General features: G+C 53.7%; 3 protein-coding genes across 14 annotated transcripts; 1 reads left to right on the top strand and 2 right to left on the bottom strand.

Annotated features, from left to right (window-relative positions):
* Nucleotides 1–461: 461 nt before the first annotated feature.
* Nucleotides 462–7,975, bottom strand: C12H2orf81 (chromosome 12 C2orf81 homolog). 8 transcript variants are annotated; one of them, XM_063713593.1, is made up of 4 exons: nt 7,767–7,968; nt 2,306–2,536; nt 981–2,219; nt 462–887 (listed from the first exon to the last, which is right to left on the bottom strand). In XM_063713593.1, the coding sequence occupies exons 1-4, from the start codon at nt 7,872–7,874 to the stop codon at nt 540–542; spliced, it is 1,926 nt and encodes a 641-aa protein (XP_063569663.1). In that variant the 5' UTR covers nt 7,875–7,968; the 3' UTR covers nt 462–539. The 8 variants fall into 8 exon arrangements, with proteins under 8 accessions (XP_063569663.1, XP_063569665.1, XP_063569667.1 ...); XM_063713595.1 differs by having other exon boundaries at nt 7,818–7,965; XM_063713597.1 differs by having other exon boundaries at nt 7,532–7,890.
* LOC112131995 (high mobility group protein HMG-I/HMG-Y) lies at nt 4,348–7,538 on the bottom strand. 2 transcript variants are annotated; one of them, XM_024242119.3, is made up of 2 exons: nt 4,636–7,538; nt 4,348–4,602 (listed from the first exon to the last, which is right to left on the bottom strand). In XM_024242119.3, exons 1-2 carry the CDS (start codon nt 4,735–4,737, stop codon nt 4,390–4,392), a joined length of 315 nt encoding a protein of 104 aa, XP_024097887.1. In that variant the 5' UTR covers nt 4,738–7,538; the 3' UTR covers nt 4,348–4,389. The 2 variants fall into 2 exon arrangements, with proteins under 2 accessions (XP_024097887.1, XP_063569672.1); XM_063713602.1 differs by having other exon boundaries at nt 4,348–4,878.
* On the top strand, nt 7,949–12,012 carry WDR54 (WD repeat domain 54). 4 transcript variants are annotated; one of them, XM_054548036.2, is made up of 10 exons: nt 7,949–8,089; nt 8,445–8,667; nt 9,125–9,187; nt 9,574–9,640; nt 9,733–9,786; nt 10,110–10,237; nt 11,130–11,230; nt 11,330–11,483; nt 11,674–11,748; nt 11,827–12,012. In XM_054548036.2, the coding sequence occupies exons 2-10, from the start codon at nt 8,446–8,448 to the stop codon at nt 11,956–11,958; spliced, it is 996 nt and encodes a 331-aa protein (XP_054404011.1). In that variant the 5' UTR covers nt 7,949–8,089; nt 8,445; the 3' UTR covers nt 11,959–12,012. The 4 variants fall into 4 exon arrangements, with proteins under 4 accessions (XP_054404011.1, XP_002811916.1, XP_054404009.1 ...); XM_002811870.4 differs by having other exon boundaries at nt 11,330–11,492; XM_054548034.2 differs by having other exon boundaries at nt 7,951–8,067; nt 11,330–11,492.
* The last annotated feature ends 74 nt before the right edge of the window (nt 12,013–12,086 follow it).

The raw sequence follows: 12,086 nt of genomic DNA, 5'->3' as shown, positions 1-12,086 counted from the left end.
TTTAAGGAGGCACTGACTCTTGAGTTTGTTCAATATACTGTTTGAATTTGAGAGTTCCTCCTTAACTTCAAAAGTGAAATTTGGATTTGCAGTCTAAGGTGAAGCGACCAAGCTCCAGGGACCAGGGAAGCAAGAAATCAAGTTCTTCATATCTCGAATCACTCTGTGCTTATGCAGGGCCTTCTCCTTCCTCCCCTACTGAAAGGAGACTCGAAGTTCTCTCTACAGAGCCAGACCCGCTGGCAGCCCTTACGTCTACTCCTTTGGGGGACAGGGGTTTCTCTAGAATGCCTCTGCAATGGGGCAGCTTTGGCCCTAATGCAGGGTCTCCTAAGGGTGGCGAGAGGGTTATTTCCTGAACCCTGGTTCTATCTTCTTCTAGGCCTGCAGGATAACTGCTCCCCTTGGGGTTCAGTGAGAGGGTGGACACCCTTGGAAGAAACTGACAAGAAACATCAGACTAGTTCCTAAGGCAACTCAGGTGTTTATTTCTGGCAAGCAGAGGGAGGGGCCAGTTACTACTGCCAGAGGCTCAGGGATCAGAGGGAGGCAGCAGGCTTAGAGGAGCGTGACCACACTTTGGGGGCTGAGTTCTTCATTAGCTGTGCTACGGTCACCTGGGGCTTTGGGGCACCTGTCTGGATGGGGTGTTGCTCAACGGGAGGAAAGGTGCTACCTTCTTTGTCCTCCTGTTCAGGCACACCAGAGCTGAGCAACACCTGGGTGCTCTGGTTCCACATGCTCACACCAGGGGCCAGCTTCAGGGCTTCTGGCAGCAACACCGGCTTCCACATCACCTGGGAAGTGGCTTCAAGGACCGGGGGTGTGGTTCGAGGCCATCTGCCAGGATCGAGGCCATCTGCCAGGCTGTCTGCCAGCTCCAGACCCTGTGGAAGCACGCGGGTCCGGCCAGCCCACAGCTCGCCCAGCAGCTCGGCCTCCCCCTCCCAACCGCTGGGCCACCTGGCACTGGGCCACACCTTGGGGCTGGGGCTGCGGGCCACATCAGGGAGCACCGGGTGTGTGGTGAGGAAGCGGATCCTGGAGTTGGGGAGTGGAAGCTTTGACTCGAGGGATGGCGACGATAGGCCTAAATTTAAAGTGGGGAACAGGAGTGCGGGGCCCGAGTCCAAGGCACGGAAAGGAATGCCTGGCCGGAGAGGGAAGAACGCTGCCGGGGAGACACGGGTGCCGGGGCCGAGGGCTTGGGGTTCGGCCCGGGCCTTGGTCTTCTCGCCCCGCTGGCGTCCGCGGTAGGCTTCCAAGGGGCGTGTTTGAGAGTCTGGGACCAGGACCTCAGCCAGAGGGCGCACCCAGTGGCACGGGAGCCGCGCAGGGTCCAGGCGTTTCACGGCCGCCTTGCGGCGCATCCAGTGGTGGTGGGCGCTCAGCCGCACATCCGAGGGCCCGGCCCGCTGCTGCTGGAAGGACGCGGAGGGGCGGGTGGCGCCGCCCACAGAGGGGTAGGACAGCAACACGCCCGAGGCGATGCAGGGCACACCCTCTGACCTGAGTTCCAGCCGATTCCCAGCCGCGTCCAGTTGGGGCATGCAACAGCAGAGGTCCTCCAACGACAAATGGAAGCCGAGGGGGTGTCCCATCTCGGTTGAGGCCTGGGGGCTGGCTACCAGGTACGGATCCAGAGAAGGGTCGGCATCGTCGGCAGGCGCCTCCTCCACCAACAGTTGGAAGCTCGCGCTCAAGGACCCGGCCGAGGAGAGGCCTCTAGACTGGCCGTCCGCTTCCTCTACAGGACCTCTGGGCCCTGCCTCCTGAAACAGCTCTGATGTGGGAGGAGGGGCCGAGGTGACTCTCAGCTCCGGAGAAGGTTCCCAAGATTCCATCTGCTCCTGGGAGCCTCGACCCATCCACGACCTTCCTAAAGGGATCCGGTCCACGCCCCCAGGGTCCTGGGGGAATGCACTCGGGCAGTGAGATGTCGGAAAGTGGAGAGCAGGAGTAATGGCAGAGGAGTCCGGAGAGGCTCCTGAGGAGTGTACTTCGCCTTGGAAGTTCTCCAGGCCCTCCGAGGTGGGCGCGTGCAGCACGGGCACTGAACCCTGAGCCCAGGAGTCCGTCGTGCACGCCGAAGGCTCCTCGTCCTCACCCCATGTGGGGTCCTCAGCTACTGCAGATTCTCCCTCGTCCCGGGCCAGGAAGCGCCACTCGGTGATCTGCAGCATGGCCTCCCGGGCCTGGCTGATGGTGAATGGAATGCACTGCGGAGGCGAGAGAGGATCTCAGGTCGGCAGGGAGGGGCGGGAGAGGGAGGAGATGAGTCTGAAGGACCCGGATCCCGGCCCACCTGCTGAGTCAGGTAGACTTTGAAAGCAGAGTCCATGACTCGAGCCAGCAAGTCGGCCAAGATGTCCCCTACCACGTCCTCGCCCTCCTCGAGGGCCGTAAGCGCCATCCACTCGGCCTCATTGAGCCGCCCAGGTACAATATCCACCTGCGGCACTGGCACAGTGGGCGGCCGCACTTTTTCCGCCTTGGACCGGGTCACCCCGCGGTCTCGGACCTGCCTCTCCTGCCTCTGTGAGAACAAAACAGGGCAGTCAGAGCAGGAAACCAAGAAGTGGAACGGAAGAGTAGCTATAGGCTAGGAGGAAGCTTTCTCAAGTTGTCTAGTCGGAAGGAAAAGGGCCAATTGACGAAGAGCCTACTATGTGACAGATACTTAGTAGATGTTTGACCTAATAATTTTCATTAACAGCCCACTAACCACAACTGACAGATAAAGAAACCGAAGTGAGGAGGCTGAGGAAGGAGAATCACTTGAACCTGGGAGATGGAGGCTGCAGTGTGCAGAGACTGCACCACTGCACTCCAGCCTGGCAACAGAGCGAGACTGCGTCTCAAAAAAATAAAAAAAGAAAGAAAAAAGAAAAAATAAACTGAAGTCTGACAGAAGTTACCCATCCTTGCTTAGGAGCACACAGTGAGCAAGCCCAGGCAATGTGAAGGTTTAACTTCATGGCTCTTATACCAGTGCAAAGTGTTCAAAATTCTTGAGTGTTCAAATTACTTGAGAAAGACAATTCAGTAAACAGTCCTGGAATTATTGGTGCTATTTAGAGTCTTCTCTACATTTTGTTTTCCAGAAAAGGATTTTTTTTTTAATTCAAGTAACTGCAAATAGGAAACCAGAGGGGGAGCCCCAGGCTGGGACAAATCATGGCTACCCCTCCCTGACAGACCAGGGGGAGCAGGTGGCCCCTACATGCTTTATGGTGGATTTGGGCCCCCTTGCTCTCTCTGTTGCAGCATCCTAGGGGCAGGGCCCCGACTGGAGTAGTCGGTCACCCAGCCTGCCCTGCCCCAGCCCCTCTTCTCCACTAAGACTAACTTGGGGGAGGGGATCGTGGGCAGAGCAGGAGGCAGTGTGGATGAACATTTGGCACTGCTAGCAGCAGCAATGACGGATGTCAAAGAATGGAACATTTAACCAAAAACAAAACAACTGTCCAGAGGTAGTTTGTGAACAAAGGAAAAATGGAACCAGAACCTGGGGGGGTGGCAGGAGCAGGAGGGCTGGGAGTGGGAAGGGTGAGCTCCTTGTTATTGGTGCCCCATCTGAGGAGGGGAAAATGGCCAAGTGGTAGAAGCAAAGTAGGGTTGGGGGAGCAGCCCCAGCCCACCTCAGGTAGCTGCCACAGGGCTCATGGGCCTCACCTGGACAATAGGTGACTGCATCTCCATCACTGCAATATGTACTCAGATCCCAGGCAGAGGGTAAGGGGGATGGGACCACTGCGAAGAGGGAGTAGGGGACTCACACCCCTCCCACTTTCCTGTAGCCAATGGGGGCTGTCCAACCTAGTGCAGGGACTAGGGAAGGTGGGGAAAGATGAAAGGTGTGAGCCTCAAGTAGTGACAAAGACAGTTTGGCTGGGGGAATCCTGGGGGCCAGCACCCCCCTCCATTGGCCACACCTGCTGCTGCCAGGACAGTGGAGTGGGGTGTGCCAGAATGGGGGCTTGGGCCCCTTTTAAGGCCAGGGGAACCCTCCCAGGCCCCTCTATGGGAAGCCAGAGGCAACAGTGGAGGAGCAGAGAGGTGACCCCCAAACCAAAAGCCCAGAGAGCAATGTCCTCACCACCATGGGATCAGGGACGCAGCAGGTGCAGGGTGCGGCTAAGCGGGACATTAGCCTTGTCCAGGAGGGCACATGTATATGAGTGGGTGGACGGGGGGTGGGGGTGGGAAGAGGCCAGGGGAAAAGTCCTCCTCACTCGGCCCATAGGGACCTGCAGCGGCTGGTGTGTTGCGTAGTGTGGTGGTGAAGGCGCAGGTGGAAGATGAGGGTGGTGGCCGAAGGCGGTGGTGATGGTGGGTATGGGGAAGGGGTGGGGGGTGGGAGGTGGGGGGTTGGGGGTTGGGAGTGGATCAAAGCTGTCCAGTCCCAGAAGGAAGCTGCTCCTCCAGTGAGGACTCCTGCGAGATGCCCTTCTCTTCCTCCTTCTCCAGTTTTTTGGGTCTTCCCCTTGGTTTCCTTCCCAGAGTTGTGGTGGTTTTCCGGGTCTTGGCAGCACCCTTGTTTTTGCTTCCCTTTGGTCGGCCCCGAGGTCTCTTAGGTGTTGGCACTTCGCTGAGCTCCTTCTGACTCCCTACCAGCGCTGTCCTGGGACTCACCGGAGGCTGCTTGCGCGGCCTGCCACGGCCCCGCTTCTCAGTGCCGTCCTTTTTCTGCTTGGAGGCCAAGGGCTGACTGGACTTCGAGCTCGACTCTCTCATCTTCCCTTCTCTAAGGATTACGTGGAAAAGTGATGGCTGGGATGGGCAAACTCGGCCGCCAGCCTGCGGTGCATGCTCCGGTTTGCCGGGAGCAGCAGTGCTGGGCGCTGAGGACAGGCCAGTCTCCACCGCAGCCGCCCCTGGTTGCAAATGCGGATGCCTTCCTGGAGCCGCCAGCGCCAGAAATAGCCCAGGCTCGGAGTCCCACTTAGAAGAGCGCAGCCCCGGCTCAGGGGAGCTTAAAAAGTTCTCTACATTTTTTTTTTTTTTAACCAACTATTCTTATCTCCATTTTATGGTAATTTACCCAGTATCATACAAGTAGGAGGTAGTGAAGTCAGAATGCATTCACATGCAAGTCTGTCTGACTCCAGAGCCTCTCGAAGACATTTGCAACAAATATGAAAAAAGATAAATATCCCCGAGTAAATTAAAAGCTCATATAAAAAAAAAATGGCCGGGCGCAGTGGCTCACGCCTGTAATCCCAGCACTTTGGGAGGCCGAGGGGGGTGGATCATTTGAGGTCAGGAGTTCGAGACCAGCCTAGCCAACATGGTGAAACCCCGTCTCTACTAATAATACAAAAACTAGCCAGGCATGGTGGTGGGCACCTGTAATCCCAGCTACTAGGGAGGCTGAGGCACAAGAATCACTGGAACCCGGGAGACAGAGTTTGCAGTGAGCTGAGATCATGCTACTGAACTCCAGCCTGGGTGACAGAGCGAGACTCTGTCTCAAAAAAAAAAAAAAAACTAATAAAAAATAGAAGAAGAAAAATGGCCAGGCACAGTGGCGCACACCCACAGTACTAGCTGCTCGGGAGGCTGAGGCAGGGGAATTGCTTGAGCCCAGGAGTTCAAGTCCAGCTTGGGCTATATTGCAATAAAAATTTAAACTATAAGAAGAAAAACCATTTAAGATCCCAAAGATAATCAAAGGACATGACATTTCACAAGAGAGAGACTGTAGATGTCTAATAAATATAGTATTGAGATTCTGATTTCTAGTTCATCAAATTGGAATTATTTTAAAAACAAGAATACTCAGCATTGGCAAAGGTTTAGTGTGATACCATGCTGCAACAGTATGCATGAAGACATTAAAAATGTTTTCACTTCTTCAACCCTGCAATTTCAGTTCTATAAATACAACCAAAAGGCATTTTCTGAAATGAAGATAAAAATATATTCTCCAACAAATTCTCTGTGGTATTTTTATAATAGCAGAATATTGAAAACATGTCTTTAAAAAGAGAATAAATAATTGACTGCTATATATACTGAAATATTATGCAATGATTAAAGGTAATCTTTTTTTGTTTGTTTGTTTTTGTTTTTGAGACGGAATCTTGCTCTGTCACTCAGGCTGGAGTGCAGTGGCAAGATCTCGGCTCACTGCAACCTCCACCTCCCAGGTTCAAGCAATTCTCCTGCCTCAGCCTCCGGAGTAGCTGGGATTACAGGTGCCTGCCACCAGGCCCGGCTAATTTTTTTTCTATTTTTAGTAGAGACGGGGTTTCGCCATGTTGGCCAGGCTGGTCTTGAACTGGCCTCAAGTGATCTGCCCACCTCGCAGGCATAAGCCACCAACCCAGCCATTAAAGGTAATCTTTAGAAAGAATTTGCAATGGCATAAAGCAAATGTTTATGATGTAATATTAATTGAAAGAAGCAGGATACAAACTTACATACCAATTATGATCTCATATATGTAAACCACTATGTGTTCAACAAAAGGAAAACATCAAAATGATAACAGAGGATACCTTTCCTTCCTATGCTCTTTTCTATTTTGTAAGTTCTCTACAATGAGTTTGTTTCCTTTTGTAATCACTTAAAAAAAAAAAAAAAAAAAAAGACTAGTCCCCAAAACTCACTTTAGGGACATAAAAAGTTTACAAACAATCTCTTGGGAGCTCCCTCAATTCCCCACAACAGTCTCCCTGAACCTGGTTCCTTCCAAAATGTACTTCCAAATGTGATCTTCCCAAACCTTTGCCTATTGCCCCGCTAAAACCTTGTCTCATATCTGTTTCCTAAAATTCATTATCCCCCCAAATCTGCTGTTTCCTAAGTCTTGCAGAACTCAAAATCCCTTAAGTCTCATTAACCCTATCCACCAGTGAGAACAGCCCTGTAGCAAGCACCAGGAGTGGCCCACAGCCCAGGCCACGCTTGACTAGAGCAGGGCTGACTGGACTGGGTAAAGAGAGTTGGTTCCTTAGACCTCCCCTCCCAGCCTTGCATCTGACACCCGTGATGGCGACCAGAAGGGACAGATATATTTTTGCACAAAGGCTCTTCAAATCCGTTTTCTTTTTTCTTCTTTTTTTTTTTTGAGACAGTCTCTCTCTGTCACCCAGGCTAGAGCGCAGTGGCGCGATCTCGGCTCACTGCAACGTCCGCCTCCAGAGTTCAAGCGATTCTCCTGCCTCAGCCTCCCGAGTAGCTGCGATTACAGGCACCGCGCCACCACATCCAGCTAATTTTTTGTATTTTAGTCGAGACGGGGTCTCGCCATGTTGGCCTGGCTGGTCTTGAACTCCTGAGCTAGGGCAATCCGCCCGCCTCAGCCTCTCAAAGTGCTGGGATTACAGGCGTGAGCCATTGAGACCGGCCCCGTTTTCTTTATTTTAAAATTGATTGGTTCTTAAACAATTTGACTTTCAAGTGCAATCTCTGAATTATTTAATATATTTCTTCCTCTTGAAATTCTCGAAATAGATTTTTACTATTATCTTCTCTCTCTAAATGCCTATCCATTTAAATACGCACCACCATGTAAGAGACTTACTACATTCATTAGCTGTTTCAAAATCCACTTCCTGTTCTCGGGCTCTACACCACCCACTGTCCCTTTCCCTCATGGCTTGAGTGTAACAAAGCGTCTGAGTGGGCACCGTGCAGGTGCAGGTTTTCTGCCCGAGTATCGACGTGGCTTCCTTGGTCATCTAAACTCCCGCGCGGTGGGCGGGAGCAAGTAGGGGCACTGGGCGGCCCAGAGCCAGCCCACTGTTCCCGACACCGACCTTAACGGCCGACCCTGGCTCTGGCGCATCCCCAGTTGAACTGAAGCTCACCGAGCCTTCGTGCGCCATTGCCAACGCGGTCGCAGAACGCCGGTGTTTCTGCTGCATCCGGGCCGCGAAGCCACCTAACAGTCGCCTCGGCAACCACGGGCTCGGGGTCGCTCGCCCCGCCCACAGTTGCCCCGGCAACCGCGCCGCCCGCGGCACGTTCCGGCCGCTTACCCCGCCCAAGGGCCGTGCGTACGTGCGTCGTCTCTATGGTGGCGGCGGATTTGGACGGACCCTACGAACCAGGAGTCAGGCGAGCCGATCTGGGGCTGCAGGTGTTACCTCTGATCTAGGCCGGGGGCTTCAGGGATCCGAGCCGAGGGAGAAAGCCTTGGGGGCTTCATCACACTTATTTGGCTCGCGGGCTTGGGGCCATCGGGTGGTCCTGTGTCATCGCCATTCCTCCTCTGCGATTCCCCCGTCGCCCCAAAACAGCCCTGGGACTCCCCTGTCTTGCTCCTCGAGACCCTCCCCACGCCATGTGACCCTCCCCCATCACCGTCCTCTGGGCACCGCATCCTATGACCCAGTCTCAGGCATCTTCCGAAATGCTCGATGATAGCCGCCTTCGGGCATCTCCGCTGCGTCTGTTTGTAGCGCGCCTGGTAACTCGGCTGCACCTCCACACAGGATGTTCCGCTGGGAGCGCTCCATTCCCCTGCGAGGCTCGGCCGCCGCCCTGTGCAACAACCTCAGTGTGCTGCAGCTGCCGGCTCGCAACCTCACGTATTTTGGCGTGGTTCATGGACCAAGCGCCCAGCTTCTCAGCGCTGCTCCTGAGGGTGTGCCCTTGGCCCAGCGCCAGCTCCATGCTAAGGAGGGTGCTGGAGTGAGCCCCCCACTTATCACTCAGGTGAGGCATGGAGTTGGGAGTGATGTTGCTGAACCCCGTCCTACCCCCAGCCTTTTCTCTCCAAACCTTCAGGAGCAGGCATGTCCTAACCTCAGAATCTCCCCTCTCCTGCCGGGCACGGTGGCTCACGCCTGTAATCCCAACACTTTGGGAGGCCGAGACGGGCACTTGAGGCCAGGAGTTTGAGACCAGCCTGGCCATCATGGTGAAACCTCTTCTTTACTAAGAATACAAAAAAATTAACCGGGTGTGGTGGCGTGCACCTGTAATCCCAGCTACTTGGGTGGCTGAGGCAGTAGAATCGCTTGAACCCAGGAGGCTGAGGTTGCAGTGAGCTGAGATGGAGCCACTGCACTCCAGCGTGGGCCACAGAGCAAGACTCCATCCCCCCCCCAAAAAAAGAAATCTCATCTTCCCTGCTTTGATTTTCTCCCTACACTGATGCACCTCCCTCCAGGTCCACTGGTGTGTCCTCCCCTTCCGAGTGCTGCTGGTACTCACCTCACATCGAGGAATACAGGTAAGAAGAGGACTCTCCTGTTTGCCCCACCAGAGCCTTCTCAGCTCCCCTGCCAGGCTTCCAGACTTTCCCACTTGCCTCTAAACGCTTCCAGAATTTTCACATGCTTGGCCCACTCACTCTTTTTCTATTTCTTATCTTCAATCTTTCCATCTTTTCCAGTTTCCAAATGCCACCTCCAGTATCTGCCCCTTTAGTAGCTGTATGTCCTTACACTATTAACTTCTCACTCTCACTGTTGTCCTCTGAAAAAAATAGGATAAAAATAGTACCTACATCCCAGATTTGTTTTGAGGATTAAATGGGCTAAGGCTAACATGGATATGTAAAGTACTCAGCAGAGGTCAGTTGGGTTATGCCCCCTGGTTCTTGCCCCGGTCTTCCAGATGTACGAGTCCAATGGCTACACCATGGTCTACTGGCATGCACTGGACTCTGGAGATGCCTCCCCAGGTACCTGCAGGACCAAGTAGGGTGGGGGCAGGGAGTGTTTGCTACGGCTGCAGGAGGGGATATTTCTGATCATTCTCGCCTTTCATATTCAGTACAGGCTGTGTTTGCCCGGGGAATTGCTGCCAGTGGCCACTTCATCTGTGTGGGTGAGGGAGCCAAGGGCAGGGCATGGAGGGGTGCTGGGGCATGTGGGCTGTAGCCAGGAGGATAATGAGGGCCTGAGGAAATTGTGGAAAGTTAGAGGGAAGCGTGGAAGTGGAGTGGAATCAGAGACTCCAGTAAACCATGGAAGGGTTCAGAGGGTCAGGGTGGGATAAGATGAGGCTAGTGAATGAAGGGGCATGGCTGTTGGAACAGTGAGAAGGGGTTTTGTTACTAAGGTTTCTGGGATGGAGTAAGTGTTGAGTATGGTGGCTGGAGACCCAGGAGGGTCAGGAAGTCATCACTGGAGTACTGGTTCTGGATACAGGAACGTGGTCAGGCCGGGTGCTGGTGTTTGACATCCCAGCAAAGGGTCCCAACATTGTACTGAGTGAGGAGCTGGCTGGGCACCAGATGCCAATCACAGACATTGCCACCGAGCCTGCCCAGGGACAGGTGAGTGGACTTCCCCTACCCACCTGGGAGCCTTCCCCACCCTGGGAGGCAGGGGACCTGGCTTTGAGTCTTGGCTCTGCCACTAAACAGGTGGATGGCTTTGGGCAAATCTGCATTTTCCTAGTCTTCAGCAACCAGGTTCAGTGATAAAGCCAGAGATACTTTACATTTATGTAGTATTTTATAGTTAACTAAGACTTTATAATACTGTTGTGAAATGAGGAGTTGGAACAAATGGTTTCTAAGATATTTTCCAGCTCTGAAATGTGCAGCTTCCTTCTCTAGAGCAAGTCCCACCTATTCAGGCCCAGCTCCAGTGCCATGCATCTTCTCCAGGAAGCCTTCCCCATATTCTAGCTCCTACTGATGTCTCTTAGCTGAAACCTGAATTGCCACTGCCCTCAAAAAACAACTCTTGTCTCCCCAAGTAATTTGCAAACCTCTTGAGAAGAGGGTATATATTTTCTTATTCATATTCTCCATTGTACCTGGCATAGGGCTAGGCCCATAGGCTGTGTTGGCTGCGTGGTGTTGGGGGTGCAGGGGCCCAGGGTCTAGTCATGATTGTGACTGGTTCACTACAAGACCTCCAGAAGGTCATGACACTGTGGCCTCAGTTTTGTCATCCATCCAGTGAGGCAATTATGCACCCCCTCCTAACGTTATTGGGGGATGGGACTCCATGAAGAAATTCAAGGAAAGCAGTTCATGCTTCCCAAGGGAACCCTGGTGGTAGGGGTGGTTGCTGATGGGTCTAGCTAGTGAGGGCTCCACACCTTGCCCTTTCCCTGGAGAGGCAAAGATGCACACACTGCCTCCCTTCCCCTCCTGCCCTGTATACAGGACCATAGCAGGGGAGAAAGGGAAGGGCTGATCTTGCCTTTCCCTTCAGGACTGTGTGGCTGACATGGTGACGGCAGATGACTCAGGCTTGCTGTGTGTCTGGCGGTCAGGGCCAGAATTCACATTATTGACCCGCATTCCAGGATTTGGGTAGGTGAGGCAGAAGGGGTAGAGGGCTTCCTGAGGTAGCTTCAGGCTGGGGAGTAGGATTTGATCTGGGCAAAACAAAGTTGGGTGTCACCCTTGCAGAGTCCCGTGCCCCTCTGTGCAGCTGTGGCAGGGGATCATAGCAGCAGGCTATGGGAATGGACAAGTGCATCTGTATGAGGCCACTACAGGGAATCTACATGTCCAGATCAATGCCCATGCCCGGGCCATCTGCGCCCTGGACCTGGCTTCTGAGGTGGGCAAGGTCAGTCTCCTCCTCTGTCCCTACATACCCTTTTTCCTGGCAGTGGAATGTTCAGCGAACACCACAGGCTTGTCTTTGCAACTCAGTGTAGCCCCCTCCCCTGGGGCACCTGGACTGGGGATTCCAGCTTATACCTGTCCCCTGTCAGGGCATTCTGACTCCCCCTCTTCCTCCTCCACAGCTACTCTCTGCAGGTGAGGATACCTTTGTGCATATCTGGAAGCTCAGCAGAAGCCCAGAGAGTGGCTACATTGAGGTATGTGTCATGGGGTGGGTGGACTTGGGGGGCCCAAGCATGGGGCAGCAGGCCCTGACCAGCCCTCTGCTCCCCCAGGTGGAACACTGTCATGGTGAGTGTGTCTCCGACACCCAGCTGTGTGGTGCTCGATTTTGTGATTCCTCAGGCAGCTCCTTTGCTGTGACTGGCTATGACCTTGCGGAGATCCGGAGATTCAGCAGTGTGTGAGAAAAGCAGCCTTCCTTTGTCCCTGTGGTATTCATAAAGTACCCGCTCCACCCAGCCTTTGTCTGATTACTCAGTATCACAGTCATATTTCACAGCTGGTGAACTATGCTCCAGGGGTGATATGAGGC

Source organism: Pongo abelii, chromosome 12 (genome assembly GCF_028885655.2).
Source record: "Pongo abelii isolate AG06213 chromosome 12, NHGRI_mPonAbe1-v2.0_pri, whole genome shotgun sequence".
Taxonomy (NCBI): Eukaryota; Metazoa; Chordata; class Mammalia; order Primates; family Hominidae; genus Pongo; species Pongo abelii.
Note: the sequence above shows the minus strand (reverse complement) of the source record. Positions and strands in the feature narration are given on the sequence as shown.

What these genes read in the sequence shown, in the direction of transcription:
- LOC112131995 (XM_063713602.1), bottom strand. Translation starts at nt 4,737, where the DNA reads ATGAGAGAGTCGAGCTCGAAGTCCAGTCAGCCCTTGGCCTCCAAGCAG.
- WDR54 (XM_054548034.2), top strand. Translation starts at nt 8,024, where the DNA reads ATGGTGGCGGCGGATTTGGACGGACCCTACGAACCAGGAGTCAG. An exon ending in CTCTGGAGATGCCTCCCCAG is followed by an intron (nt 9,641 to 9,732) that starts GTACCTGCAGGA and finishes TTTCATATTCAG; the next exon opens with TACAGGCTGTGTTTGCCCGG. An exon ending in TGGCTTCTGAGGTGGGCAAG is followed by an intron (nt 11,493 to 11,673) that starts GTCAGTCTCCTC and finishes CCTCCTCCACAG; the next exon opens with CTACTCTCTGCAGGTGAGGA.
- C12H2orf81 (XM_024242289.3), bottom strand. Translation starts at nt 7,874, where the DNA reads ATGCAGCAGAAACACCGGCGTTCTGCGACCGCGTTGGCAATGGCGCAC. An exon ending in AGCCAGGGTCGGCCGTTAAG is followed by an intron (nt 2,537 to 7,766) that starts GTCGGTGTCGGG and finishes TTGTTCTCACAG; the next exon opens with AGGCAGGAGAGGCAGGTCCG. An exon ending in AAGTCTACCTGACTCAGCAG is followed by an intron (nt 2,220 to 2,305) that starts GTGGGCCGGGAT and finishes TCGCCTCCGCAG; the next exon opens with TGCATTCCATTCACCATCAG.